The 14,540-nt window shown below is 49.5% G+C and overlaps 1 protein-coding gene across 3 annotated transcripts in view; it reads left to right on the top strand.

The window, feature by feature from the left end:
• The window catches only part of LOC149364585 (uncharacterized), a 283,458-nt gene that overhangs the window by 212,396 nt on the left and 56,522 nt on the right, over nt 1-14,540 (top strand). Inside the window, exon 3 of one of the 3 annotated variants that reach the window (XM_089574535.1) lies at nt 14,443-14,515. The exons of the other annotated variants lie outside the window; for them this stretch is intronic. Coding sequence (XP_089430661.1) covers nt 14,443-14,515 — 73 coding nt within the window. The remainder of the gene's footprint in view (nt 1-14,442; nt 14,516-14,540) is intronic. 3 annotated transcript variants of the gene reach the window in all.

The raw sequence follows: 14,540 nt of genomic DNA, 5'->3' as shown, positions 1-14,540 counted from the left end.
GTCTTGGACACCAGACTGTGACGCGGCGTTCACAACGCTTCGGCGCCTGCTTGTGTCCCCGCCGATCCTCCGCCATTTCGACCCCAGCCTGCACACTGAAATTCACACTGACGCCAGCGGCGTGGGCCTCGGTGCCGTGCTGGCTCAGCGCAAGCCCGGCTGCGCCGAACATGTTGTTGCGTATGCCAGCCGCACTTTGACAAAGGCCGAGCGCAATTATTCCGTGACAGAGAAGGAGTGCTTGGCAATAATTTGGGCTATTGGGAAGTTCCGCCCTTACCTATATGGTCGCCCGTTCTCTGTCGTTACCGACCACCATGCCCTCTGCTGGCTGTCGTCCCTCAAAGACCCTTCAGGCCGTCTTGCTCGTTGGGCGTTGCGCTTACAAGAATACGACATTGAAGTCATCTATCGATCTGGCCGTAAGCATTCTGATGCCGACGCACTATCGCGGTCCCCGCTACCTTGTGACTTAGACTCCACATCTTTCGCCACCGCTGATGCGTCCTCCCTTGATATTGCCGACATGCCGTTTGAACAACAACGGGACCCCTGGATCGCTTCCCTCCTCGCTCTCCTGTCTACACCATCTCAGCGACCTGCGACCCGCACTCTCCGTCGTCAAGCCCGCCACTTCGCAATACGGGATGGCCTCCTTTACCGCCGCAACTACCTTCCCGACGGTCGCAAATGGCTCCTTGTCATTCCTCGCCACCTGCGTTCCGACATCTGCGCCTCTTTTCACGCCGACCCCCAGTGCGCTCACGCCGGTGTGGTGAAGACCTACACGCGCCTTCGACTCCGCTTCTACTGGCGGGGAATGTACCGTTTCATTCGACAATACGTTCGCTCCTGCCCGGAATGCCAACGCCACAAAGCCCCTTCTCGCCGTTCCATTGCTCCGATGCAGCCCTTGCCTTGCCCCATGCGCCCATTCGACCGCGTTGGCATCGATCTCTACGGGCCCCTTCCCATAACTCCGGCTGGACACCGCTGGGTCATAGTGGCAGTCGATCACCTTACCCGCTACGTCGAAACGTCATCTTTGCCATCCGCGTCTGCGCCCGACGTTGCGTCTTTCATCCTGCATCATCTCGTTCTACGCCATGGTTCTCCTAAGGAGCTTCTGAGTGACCGCGGCCGTGTCTTCCTCTCAGACACCGTCGAAGCCCTACTTCGCCAATGCCGCATTGTTCACCGCTCTACTACGGCCTACCACCCTCAAACGAACGGCGTTACTGAATGTTTCAATCGCACATTGACCGACATGATCGCCAAGTATGTTGCCTCGGACCACTCAAACTGGGACCGCATTCTCCCATTTGTAACATATGCGTACAACACTGCCACACAGAGCACAACTGGCTTCTCTCCGTTCTTTCTTCTTTACGGCCGCGAGCCTTCCTGTACCATGGATACCGTGCTTCCGTATCGCCCTGATATCTCCGAGTCTCTTACCCTTTCTCAAGCAGCGACCTATGCTGAAGAATGCCGCCAGCTTGCCCGCTCTTTTACAACGCAAGATCAGAATCGCCAGAAGCACCTTCGCGCCCCTACCAGTCCGCTTCCGTCCTATACCCCAGACTCGCTCGTGTGGCTTTGGGTTCCCTCCACCAGTCCCGGTCTCTCCACAAAACTCATTTCAAAGTACCACGGCCCGTACCGTGTCGTATGCCAGACCTCTCCAGTCAACTACATCATTGAACCGCTTTCGCCGCCGCAAGATGCGCGCCGTCGTGGCCGTGAAACAGTGCACGTTGACCGTCTCAAGCCGTACTACGATCCGCCTACCATCTGTGCGCCCTAAGTCGGCAGGATGCCTCCTTTTTCGCCGGGGGGTAATTGTAGTGTAGCAGCCGTGCTCGCTCACTGTGGTGAACTGTAGTAGTGAAAGACGACGACGATCCTGAGGTGTGACGCTCGCTCGCAGCCCGAACGCTTGGCCTGCACCTTTGCTGAACGTTGCAAAGCGACCTAGGTTCTGCTCAGCCACAACCCCATCCTACACTAATTAAATCCAATTAACGTCCGGCTCCCGCCTTTTTTTTTTTTTAATTCTCCCTCGTACGGTGGGCGGAGTCGACCAACGCGTGGAGTGCCTTGCAACCAGCTCCGTGGAGGCTTTGCTTTCGCTTTATTTTGTTTTTTTAGGTTTCCGTGAATAAATAGTTTTATTCGCAGATAATATAGCCGCAAAATAAGCCCGCAGAAATAAAAATACGCGCGGACTATTTGCTTTTACGGACTACTACGTATTACTCCGCCGATGGCAGAGCGGCAAGCCGCCACGGGACTGGGTGAAAGGCACTCCCCGCGTTGGTCGACTCCGCCCGCCGTACGAGGGAGAATTAAAAAAAAAAGGTAGGAGCCGGACGTTAATTCGATTTAATTAGGAAAATCAGCCACACAGGGCACTAAACCGAAGTTTCTAAGAATGCTCGGAACGTGCAGATTGAGTTCCCGCGGCAAAAAGACGAGTTCAGATTCCTGTTCAGTGCACCTTTAATGGGTTGATGCCCATATATGCAGAATTCGTCATTCTCTACTTAACATTCATAGATCGCGGCGAGTCCTTATATCACTACACCTGGCTGCCGGAAGGGGGAGGGGTAGGGGAGAAAAAGACGATGCAGGGCTTATAAACGAACGTCCACAACATCCGTCATAAGGAATGTTGGGACAGGCTAGAGATCGCGAATGTCGAGACCGGTCTTTCAAACGCCGTGGGGCTGATGCGCTCACACGGCTCACCGAAAAGTGATCCTTAGGATAGGCACACAGGGCTTTGAAAGGCAGGCAGGGTTGCACGGATAAAACCGAAAGTAAAAAAGGAGAAGGCACTCATTCACTCTGGCCGCCTTTCTGTTTTGCCCCTCTGCACACATTTGTTTTACCTGTTGGCTCCCTAACTCAGTCCTACTCATGGCCACATTGCGTGAAGAGCACGAAAACGTCTTGCACTGCCTACGGACACAGTGGACTCAGTGTGGTCGCGGACGCGATGTTTGCTTACATGCGAGGAATCTTGTACGAACGAGTCCGTGTCGACGTGGAGGAAAATGACCCCCTCTCCGAGTGCGTGCAGTGTGGGATGACGACGTCAGGAATAGACCGCACGAAAGAAGTGATGAAAAACAAAGAAAAAAAAAAGACCAAGGAGACAAGCATATATACCTCCTAACGAAGACGTAGGGAACGTTGTTTGCAGGCGCTGTGTTTTTTATCCTGCGCTGTTCTCGTTTTCGTGCTTGATGTTCTAGTTAGACGGTTTGGTTTGCGAGCGACGCCCGAAGGCAGAGACGTGTCCGAGGAGTCAGTCTTTAACGCTGCACCGAACACGTGAGAAAGGCAAGAGGGTGGCACTAAATAAAATAGAAGGAAAGAAAAGGAGCATATTTTGGGTGTGTTTTTTCACCAACGCCTGTTCTTCGTGCCTTCATTTTGTTTTCACTCGATCACGGTGAAAGAACACGAAATGGGAAGCGCAAATGAAGGACTCACTCACTCACTCACTCACTCACTCACTCACTCACTCACTCACTCACTCACTCACTCAATCAATCAATCAATCAATCAGCACTACTACTACTACTACTACTACTACTACTACTACTACTACTACTACTACTACTACTACTACTAATAATAATAATAATAATAATAATAATAATAATACCAGCGCCTGTTTTGTCATGAACAAACGCGAGCAGGAGTGCCGAATAAGCGCTCGGTGCTGGCAGGCGCCCCCCCCCCCCCCCCCTCCTTCCTCTGAAAAGAAAAACAAAAAAACAGTAATAGTCTGCGGGACAAGAAAACGATCATAACAGCGCGTACTGTCGCAGGCGTTTCAACAGCCGCTTCGCACCGTGTTCTTTTGCCACTCTTCCCGCTCCCCTGCCTCCTCCATTTGAGGGATTTCTCTCTTGTTTTCTTTTACCCTTCGCAACGCATGCGGCCGTTATTTATGGAGAGGCGTCGGCGGGTCTGTCCACGTCTCTATGGGGGGGGGGGGGGGGGGACACACACGACGCGCAGAGTGAGCGGTACGTCCGGCGCTTGTCACCGTTTAATTAATGACTCCTCCTCCTCCTCCTCGCTAGCAGCCAATGCCTGTACGGAGATTGCCTGGCAGGCGGATGCCTGCGAACCCTCTTCTTTGCATGGCTTCGCGCTAGGCTGCCCGGCGTCGCCGTCGAACAGAGGGCGCAGGTCAAAGAAAATACAGTACTGAACGTATGCGAATATAATTGAGCTGTGAGCGCGGATCATTTTCTCCGAAAGGGAGGCGAATGAAAGCGCTCGGGAATAACGGGAATACCTTAGTCAGGGGGAGTGAGATTCAATGACAATGAACATATTTCCACTCATTGCGAACGAAGTTCAATCGGCTTTTTAATGGGAGCTGTGAGGCATAACTATTGTTTCCCTTATGCGCCTCCAAATCACGTGATACATGACGTCACACCACGTGTGCACGATGACGTCACGACAGTAGAGAAACGGGGGCCCACCTCGCGCCGTCGCTGTGGTTGTGCGCCTCCAAATCACGTGATACGTGACGTCACACCACGTGACACGATGACGTCACGACAGTGGAGGAGAAACGGGGGCCCACCTCGCGCCGTCGCTGTGGTTGTGCGCCTCCAAATTACGCGACACGATGATGCTTCGCATTCTCCAGGCTTAACCAAGTTAAGCCTCAGCCATTTTCTTTCTTTCTTTCTTTCTTTCTTTCTTTCTTTCTTTCTTTCTTCCTTTCTTTCTTTCTTTCTTTCTTTCTTTCTTTCTTTCTTTCTTTCTTTCTTTCTTTCTTTCTTTCTTTCTTTCTTTCTTTCTTTCTTTCTTTCTTTCTTTCTTTCTTTTCCATAGCCAGCTCAGAGAAGCGAGCGAGGGTGCATTGAATCCGTGTCATTATTTTTCCTTTTCTCAAGCGTTTCTGGAATATGCGCGGCCACGTGTGTGGGAGTATGGCTGAAACAGACGCCTGCATTTACTCTATGACTATTCGGCGCGTGCCGGAAGTGCGTCATAGTCGATTCCCGGGGACACACGGCCCACACCAATGAAGGTGACGACAGCGGGGCTCTATATATACGCATCCCGACTCGATGTCTACATTGAGAGCTTGTGCATTTACTTCATCGGTTCGTTTTCCTCTTAATTTCTTTCAGGTACAAGGAGAGTTACGTAAAGAATAGGTTAATATAACTAACCATTACCAATATTGGGCTGTTGCGTAGGCGTAGTTACGGGAGGGGAGAGTACAGTTTGGGTAAACTTTAAAATGAAAAAAAAAAAAGAGCTCATAGCGTACAGCTGTTGTGCCAGCGGCCGTTAGGTTCGCAAACGGCAGCCTAGAGCCATGACTCGTGCAATAGGACCAATGAAAATGACGGAACATTTCACGTTGTGTACTGATTGATTGATTTTTGCTTATTTCAGGCAGCTCCTATAACGGAACGCGACAGGGAGCGGTGTTTTACGACCAGTAGAAGGGGAAAAAAGAAAGAAATGAACGAATAGTAAAATGTTGGGCGCCAGGAACAGCTGTAAGTCCACTCGAGCGTAAAATCAGTGCCGCCGCCCCACTCATCTCGATAGCTCTCGTTCCGAGCGCCGTTGGTGGCGGCGGGGGGCTTCGGAACGCGCGCACTTGGCATGAAGGATGGCTGGCCGTTCTGCTCTTCGCCCTCGCCGGCCGCTCTCTCCGATGCCATTCAGCGTGTAGGGTTTCGCATTCCGGCTCTCCGATGCGCAGTGAACCCCTTTCTCTCGCCCTCTATCATCCGCTCTTTGTTTTTGCCTCATTCCTCGTCCAAGCGGAGGAGGGTAGCCAGCCTCTTCGTCTCGCTAGCTTTCTCCCCTGGTGCGTGCTTGAAACGTGCGGCGTAGCTTCCTCCCTTCCTTTTCGTTCTCGCTTCCATGTCCTGTCGACGGGCCCGGCATTCCGCGGCGTCAAATGGTCCGGTGTGCGCAGTTTCGTGTGACCGGACGGCGTGCTCGCGCGTGGTCACAGATGCGGAGAGCTGGGCTCTCGTCCCCGAATGGAGAAGGGCGAGTCGTTTCTGGGCCTCAGGTTTAGTTTAATGGCTCATACTGTCGTGCGTCCGTTAACAAATCGTGTCACACGCGTTTAACTCGGGAACTAAATAAGATAGAGGAAAACCGATGGCTGCTTCAGATAAAGGAGGAAAAAATGAACCTAGAATCCAAGTTTGATGATTGTAGCATAATTACTTAATTAATTATAGGCAAAAATGTCTAAATTGCGTCGAAATAGCGCGGACGTCGATATAGCCACGGGTCAAATTAGACGGAAAATTGTGCAGTTAAGCGTAATCAACACTTAATATCCTCGAAAGATGTAAAATTTGGGTATCGATCAGCCACGGGAACGGTGTGACGTCACATCCACCGGAAGTCGTCACGGCATAGTGTCCTCGGCTTTCGCCCCTCAACACTTTAGTTGCCAAAGTGTCCTCGCAATTTTTGCTCGTGCCTTTTTATTTTCAAGTGCAAGGGTGAGGGCCGCGGTGAAATTTTACGTGCGAGAAGTCCGGACTCGCACTTTTGCTCTCGTCATACGCTATCTTCGTATCTGATCGGCGTGCCCACTGTCACCACCTTCATCCTCCTTCCTGTTATTCCCCTCGCTCAGACCTCGGTGCTTGGTAGGAGGTCAGACTTGCGTTGTTAACTGACCAGGCTGACCTGCGAGCTCTTACAGCGCAGCTGTTACTGACCTATTTTAGGTTTGAGCGTCGTTGGCGTAAGGCATCGAGTGACCACTCGCAGATCACGTGACTCGTAAAAATCCTCTGGTTTGTTCTCAGAAGCATGACTTGGTCACTCACGTGACCCCTCGTACGTCTCTAATTGGTTCTAGTAATTCGTGGTGCCATCACCAAGGGTATATATGAGATGGCATTGACTGTTCCTCCCTAGTGGTACTTGTTGGCGATTTCAAAGTCGCGATATCCAAGAGAACAAGAACTTTCTCACTGGCTTCAGAATTGACATTGACGACTAAAAGATGGTGGCGAAGCTGCAGTGATTGCATTTCACCCACAAAATTTGCGCATTATTAACGCATTAGAGAGTATCGCAATCCTTCACAGTTTTTTTGTTTTTTGTTTTTTGCTGTCAAATTGTCTTCGCTTGGTAAGAGATTTATCACGTTGAATTGAGTACAGCATCTCCGGATGCGTTTGAACCGGCAATATCTTTCTGTGAAGCGCGATAAGTCTGCTCAGCTAAGTTTGGAGAAGAAAGGTCAGGGTGACGTGCTAATCAATAAGTGTAGTAAACTATTAGGGATAATGGATTTACACTTTCGTTCATTTGCTGGTCGGCAACGAATTTTAGATGATTTGAATTCGCGCGAAATACATTAGCTTTGTCACTTCGCTGCAACTTGTCATGGGCGGCGCGGGAAACTTCCGCTATATGATCTGGCCGCGTACTAGTAACGATGTATGCTACAACGGTGCGCACTTTGTAATATGCAGGGTGTTTCTTTTCAGACTTTACACTGTTTTTAAAAATAGGCATTTTAAGTTCGAAAAGCGCTTTTTTGGCACAGCATTGTCAGTGATGGCGCTGTGGCCCAACACATTTTGGCTCCGTTGCGCCAAAATACATGTGCATTCGTGAATCTTGCAGGCGAAGCGACCTCTGCATGCAGTTTCGTAACTCGCTGAAATCGCCAAAATTTGTTGGGTCACAGCGCCGAGGGTGACCGCGTTTTCGAAAGTCTAAAAACTGATATGGATGTTATTTGTGGTGGGCTACACGTACTTCAGTAATTAAGGAGCCTATGTTGAGTAATAGTTAAAAATTAACTATTCAATACTCGTTAACCAGCCTACTCGTTAGTACGTCTTATCTGCTTCCAGGTGTACTACGCCGCTGAAATTGCTATGCCGGAAAAAACCGCTGTTCTAACTCAAAAAGCCAATTTGTAAAAATTTTGTAAAGTCTTCGGTGAAACATCTTGTATATGATGTGGCTGTACGCGGTGTCTCCTGCGAAGAGTCGACGTTGAAGGGCTGCACATACCTATGAGGCGTGTCTTGGCCGTTTCGCACGTGAGCTGTTAATCGACTAACTTAACTTCTTCATTTAAAACGCGTAAATTTTAGTTAGTTGCGATTGAGGAAAACTCATGAAGCGTTTCTGCCGTTCCATGCTTACAAGTCCGTCCGTACACCATTCAATAGCCGAAGCATGGTGTACTGTCGCAGCACGCCCAGTAGGTACCGCACTACAGAGAGCGCTCACGGTTTTAGTCTTCCATTTCTTCTCACCGCACTTGCTTCAACGTTTTTCCCACGCCCCAAGAGCGCAACAAACGTCTCTCTTCCCAACCTATTCTAAAACAGAGCAAACAAAAACAACCTAAAGATAAATGAAAGCAGGGACTAGAAAACAAGATGGGAAAGGAAAAATGAAGAACGGAGGGTGCACAAAGGTTAATTGCTGGCTTTTTATTTCTGTCCACCATTTTCCCTCGGCGCCGTACGGGTGGCCGCAAACGGACTGTTAGAAGAGCGCGGGGTGGCGCGCCGGCAGATGGATTCTGCGTAGCGAGTCATCTTGGCGAAGCCTTCCCCAAGACAGGAGCAGCGCAACTCCGGCACTGCTCCGAGTCAGTCGCACGGTAATTATTTTTGCTCCGCCCCTTCTCTTCTGCGCCGGTGTCGTTCTGGTTCAGCGCTCACTTGTGCGGGCCTCTTCTCGGGTTGCGTAGCGCGGCAACTGAGAAGAGCGCGCGTACACGACTGCGTGCTCTTTCCTGCACTCGTCATGTGGGCCTTTGAAGGAAGGAAGAAAAAACTTTTATTTCCACTAATGCTTCTTCCTGCGGTTTGGGGGCATCTTCAGAGACGTCTTGGTTATACCCCCAGGAGCCTTCTCTGTCGAAGTCGTCCGCCTCTAATCAATGGTCGGTTGGCCTCAGTCCAGGGCTCCGCTGGCCACTGCCGCCCGTTGAGCTCGTTGTACCAGACCTTCTTGGTCTTCACAGCGGTCGCTGGACAGCAGAGTCTCCCATTTCTCCGCACTCGGGTTTTGTATTTTGGGGGCCACGTCTACGTTTTGGCAAGCCCATGTGATGTGGTATAGAGTAGGTTTTTCGTCGCACCAGGGACATTTGTCCGCGTATATCGTATAGGGTGCATTTTGTTTCGTATATGTAGGTTTGGGAAAGAGCCTGTTTGTAATTGTCTCCAAGTGACAGCTTCCTCTCTGCTGAGAAATTTGTGCGGCGGGGGATATCGCAGTCTTCTGCCTCTATAGTTTTGTAGTATGGCCTAGTGCTGGCGCGAGTTCCGCGGTCTCGTCGGATGCTCGGAAAGTAATATATCCTCGAGCTATCCTGTCGGCCTTTTGGTTCCCTGCCACCCCCGTGTGCCCCGGTACCCACACAATTTTGTGTGGGATCTTGTCTTTTTTTTCTTCCTCGTTTTTATTCTGTCGCTCGCTGCGAGGAGTATACGGAGCGCGTGAAGACCTATTCCTGCCATTCATGTAGTTTCGGCAGGCTGTTTGAGAGTCGGTGAGTATTGTTAGCGACCGCCCGGTTCTATAGCCCTCCGCCACCGCTAGAAAAAGAAAAAAGCAAATAGGCCAGAATAATTCGTACAAATGAGAAGTCAGAGAGTCTCCACAGACCGGGCAATGGAAAATTTTCTCGTATAGACTGGACAACGAAATCGCATACGCGACAGCCTTAATTCGAATTAAGCTGAATGTCTTGGAAAGCTCTTTCTCGGTAACTTTTCAACATGTGCTGCCCTCTAGTGAGTATGGTCGAAGTCTTATCGTTTACTCTTCTCTAGAAAAGCTCCCAAATAGGAGTAAATGGCTCTTCGCGTAGCGCACTCCCAAAAAGGTGGTTAAATACTCCTCAGAATGGAGGTGTATCGTCTACTCCTCTGTTTGAAGCGGTGTTTTCGGAGTGCTAGAAGCTGTAGAGTGTTACCGCTCTCTAGACCGGAGTTTATTTTGGAGTAAATTTCCGCTCACAAAGGATGGTTGGCTGGTTTATGGGGTTTGACGTCCCAAAACGACACAGGCTATGAGACACGCCGTAGTAAAGGACTCCGGAAATTTCGACCACCTGGGGCTCTTTACCGCGCACTGACATCGCACAGTACACGGGCCTCTAGAATTTCGCCTTCATAGAAATTAAACCGCCTCGGCCGGGATCGAACCTGCGTCTCTCGGGTCAGCAGCCGAGCGCCGTAATCACTGAACCACCGCGGCGGCTTAATTGGAATAAAGTTGAATGCCATGAAAAGCTCTTCCTCGGCGACTTTTCCAACATGTGCTGCCCCCTAGTGAGTATCGTCGAAGTCGTATGGTTTACTCTTCTCTTCGCGAGCTCGTCTTAAGGTGGCGTTCAAAAAAAAAAAATCGTATTAGTGGGCATTTCAAGAGGCGACAAAGAACTTGTGAGCACTTGTTAGCGCTCCTAACTGTATACAACCAGCTCATGTAAGCACATAATTTGAGCTACTGCTTCAAAATTTTTCGTGATTTCCTCAATACTGAATATTTCCCAATACGCAGCCAAAAGTTCGAAGCGTGCAAAAGCTATTTAAATCATGGGTACCCGAATTATCATATTCTCAGTGTTTTAAAGAGATCGGGGACACAATTTGCTCTCTCTACAGGTGTTAGGAGAATGTATCGTTTTCACGTCCAGCTTTCGTGCACATCGAAACTAGCGTCATTGGTTGGCTGCCAGTAGCGAACACCCCGTAACTCAATGGGAACATTTTAAACCTGTAATTTTGAGAATACGAGAGGATCGTCAGAGATTCTACGCGAACGCGGTGATTATCATGACCGAGTCTTCCTCATCGCTACAAAATCTGACCTGAAAAGTTCGTGCGCTAAACAAACCAATTCCGGCGGCGGCCATACGAAATGAAATGGGATGTACCGAACATTGGAAATTCGTGCGCTGGTCTTGAGTGCTCAGCGCCACGAAGCACGCGGTGGCAACCTTGTGAACTAGAAGTGTTTCGAATTATCTGGGCTTGCTCGGCAGCAAACGACAATGCTTTCAGCGAGTTTTGCGCAAGTAGTGCAGGCTATAACTTATGAGTAGTTTAACTGAGCAGTGGCACGAGTAGTAGCACAAGCATAAGCGCTTTTCAAGGTGTAATGTAAGTCTGTCGGCGTTGTGAAATAGAACTATTCATGAATTCGAAACTATATGACTATGTGAACATTACGGTATCTAGTTTGGCTTCCGCCATGTCGAACCCTTTGGGCGCGGAATGGTACAGCCGTTACCTACGCCTCTTCGTGGAGCAGAAGGGAGGAAAACTCTTATTTTCCAACCCTTCTTTTTATTCTTCTTTAGTGCTTACCATGAGTAAAGTTTGTTCGTTTCTTCAACGGAAGGTTCCCAAGCCCTTCCTCTAGTGGATTCGGCGTGAAGGAAGACCAGGAGGCGTTTCTTGTAGACGATGATAGATAGAGGAGCATATATTTACAACATATACAACACACATGTACAAGGAGTAAAACTGGAAAACAGAAGAAATGAATTTACCAAAAGAAAAACAAACTGCGCTACCTTACTCTTCTACCTAGCAGGTTAGAGCCTAAGAAGCAGAATGTTACATGCTAAGCATGGAGCCCCAGCTCAGGCTGGTCTCCATCCGTTTACTTCGGTTTTTATAACCGTAACAAACAAAGAAATGGGGCGGTCATTTTAAGTGGCCCGCCCCAAGCATCAATTCTCCAATCATTGACCTACCCCGTGGGTTGAGCTCAGCCCCAAACCCAGGGTCTCGCTAAGAAAACAAAAATAAAGAACAAATACAACACCACTCTCTCGTCGGAAAGAGCATGCTCATCCTCTCCCGTTGGGGCTCTCCTTCCGACCTGTCCCAAGCACACCGCCGCCCCCCTCTCCACTCGCAATGCAAGTCAAGATCTTGGTACAGATGCGTACCCCCTGTCCTCAGTGCTTGTCATATGCAAACAATAGATGAGAGAGAAGCCGGTACGGCACAGACGGTGGGGCGCTCGGACAAGGGTGATCGATGAGCGGGCGGATAAAAGTGAGGAATGCATGTCGTTCCCCACGTCGCCAGAAAAATGCTCGAATCGTCCTTTCCTGGGCTCTCTCGGTCGGCTCGGCATACCAGCTACGACAGGGTTCCTGTTTTCCCCCACAAATTGATAGAGACACCGTGAAGATAGCAGTGCGTCAAAAGACGAACTCCCTACTGCACTGTGCTTGGAGGGGCTTTCGTTCATAATGGACAGCCCCTTCCGCGGGGGCAGCGCCCTGCACCGTGGTAGCTGGAAATGAGCGTTGACCCATCGGGCGCCTTTCCGACGTTAGCGTATGCATAAGGGGGGATAGGGGTGGGGGCGCCCTGAAGGTAGCGGCGGTGCTGTCGTTCACAATGGACAGCCACCGCCGCGAGGGCAGCGCCCTACACAGTAGTTGCAGCTAGAATTTAGCAGCGGCCTTACACCATGGAAGGGAAGTAAATTAAGGGCGGCGTCGCGTGAGGATCTTGAATCACGATCATAAAAAAAACATAAATAGAAAATAAAGCGTGACCTTGTGACGTAGAAGCGAGTGGCGCACGGCGTCGATCAGCCGAGCAGGCTGGCATGACCGTCTGGTACGCGAACGCGCGCCACATTCGTGGACCCAATGCGAGTGTGTGTATGGATCGAGCGCGACTCGGCGCTCTTCCTTCCTTCTTTCTCCCTTCGTTCAATCCTTTCTTTCTTTCTTTCTTTCTTTCTTTCTTTCTTTCTTTCTTTCTTTCTTTCTTTCTTTCTTTCTTTCTTTCTTTCTTTCTTTCTTTCTTTCTTTCTTTCTTTCTTTCTTTCTTTCTTTCTTTCTTTCTTTCTTTCTTTCCTTCTTCGTTCAATCCTTCCTTCCTTTTTTCTTTCTTCTCTTCTTCCTTTCTTTCTCTTTCTTCCTTCTTTATTTCCTTCCTTCCTTCCTTCCTTCCTTCTTTCTTTCTTTCTTTCTTTCTTTCTTTCTTTCTTCCTTTCTTCCTTTCTTTCTTTCTTCCTTTCTTCCTTTCTTTCTTTCTTTCTTTCTTCCTTTCTCTTTCTTTCTTCTCCTGCTCGTTTCTTCTCCTGTTGTCCTTTCTTTATTTTTTCTTCTTCTCCGGCGTTGTTTACGTACCTGGGAGCCGTCCGAAGCTGAAAACTGGCGTGTCTTTCAGTTGTCACGCGAAGCCGCTAGCAGGCGTGAACAGCAGCAGAGCAAGGAGGACGGGTTCGAAGAAAGGAAAGTTGGGCGCAGCGCTTGTAGCGCGACATCGACAAATCTCGGAGCAAAAAAAAAAGAAAGGAGAAAAAAATGGAAAAGTAGTTCACGCAATATGTTCGAGCTGTACACGAACAGGTGTACATCTCTGCAGCATCTTTAAGTGGCAGCTTGCAAGACAGCTCTGAAAAACCGTTTTTTTTTCTTACGTGTTTTGATATTCTCTGGTGCGACGCTTGATACCTGTGCGCATCTGGTGGGAGCACCGTCGGGTCGCGGGTCATATTTAATGCGTCGTGTTCTAAGGCGCTGAAGCCATAGGCCGTCGGCTTTGGTTGTGTTCATTGGCGTTGGCGTTGACAACGTTTTATACTCCGATCATTTTAAAAGAAGGAAGGCGAGCGCGCACGGCGAGGCACGCCAGCTGTGCGTAATGACGTCACTTGCTCCTCGCGCATGCGCAGCACGGCTCTCCAGGAGCCACGCAAAACTGCTCAACCTCGGCCAGTGTAGCTCACGCTACGAAATGCGCGAATCTTTCTGATCATAGCAGTTTGATCGCTTTCGGAAACGCTGGACTCCCATAACCTCATAACAGACACGGTTCCTGTTCTATTCGGTGTCCCACAGGGCTCAGTACTTGCTCCGCTTTTATTCCTACTCTACATTAACGACGTAACCTGGGATATAAATGCCAAATTTCGCCTATTCGCTGATGATTGCGTGATTTATCAAGAGATAAAAAATTCCAATGACCAAGTAAACCTTAACAACGCCCTGAATCGTGTCGCGCAATGGTGCAATAAATGGCAGATGATTATGAATCCAGACAAAACAGTTTCCATGGCAATTAGCAAGAAAAAGACACCGTTAAATTTTGAATATCGCCTCAACAACGTCCCACTACGTAAAGTGCAGGAGTATCGCTACTTGGGCGTATCAATAACATCAGATCTTAACTGGTCAACGCACGTTCGAAACGTCACAAAAAAAGCTACGAACAAACTGTTTTTTCTCAAACGTATGCTGCGTCATTCTGCTCCCTGCACTAAGCAACTCGCATATGTCACCCTTATTCGTCCAGTTCTTGAATACGCCAACACAGCATGGTTTCCGTACGTGAAAAACGATGTGACCATGTTAGAAAGCGTGCAGCGTAAGGCTGTTCGTTTCACATTCAACAGGTACCGCCGCACCGATTCCCCAACTGAACTACTGCATCTCGCAGGCCTTCCGACGCTGACTAACCGAGCCAAGGTACACCGCTTGAAGTTCCTATTTG

This window comes from Amblyomma mixtum, chromosome 2 (assembly GCF_055824585.1).
Source record: "Amblyomma mixtum isolate Tamu chromosome 2, ASM5582458v1, whole genome shotgun sequence".
Classification (NCBI taxonomy): domain Eukaryota; kingdom Metazoa; phylum Arthropoda; class Arachnida; order Ixodida; family Ixodidae; genus Amblyomma; species Amblyomma mixtum.
This window is presented reverse-complemented; position numbering and strand designations above follow the sequence as displayed.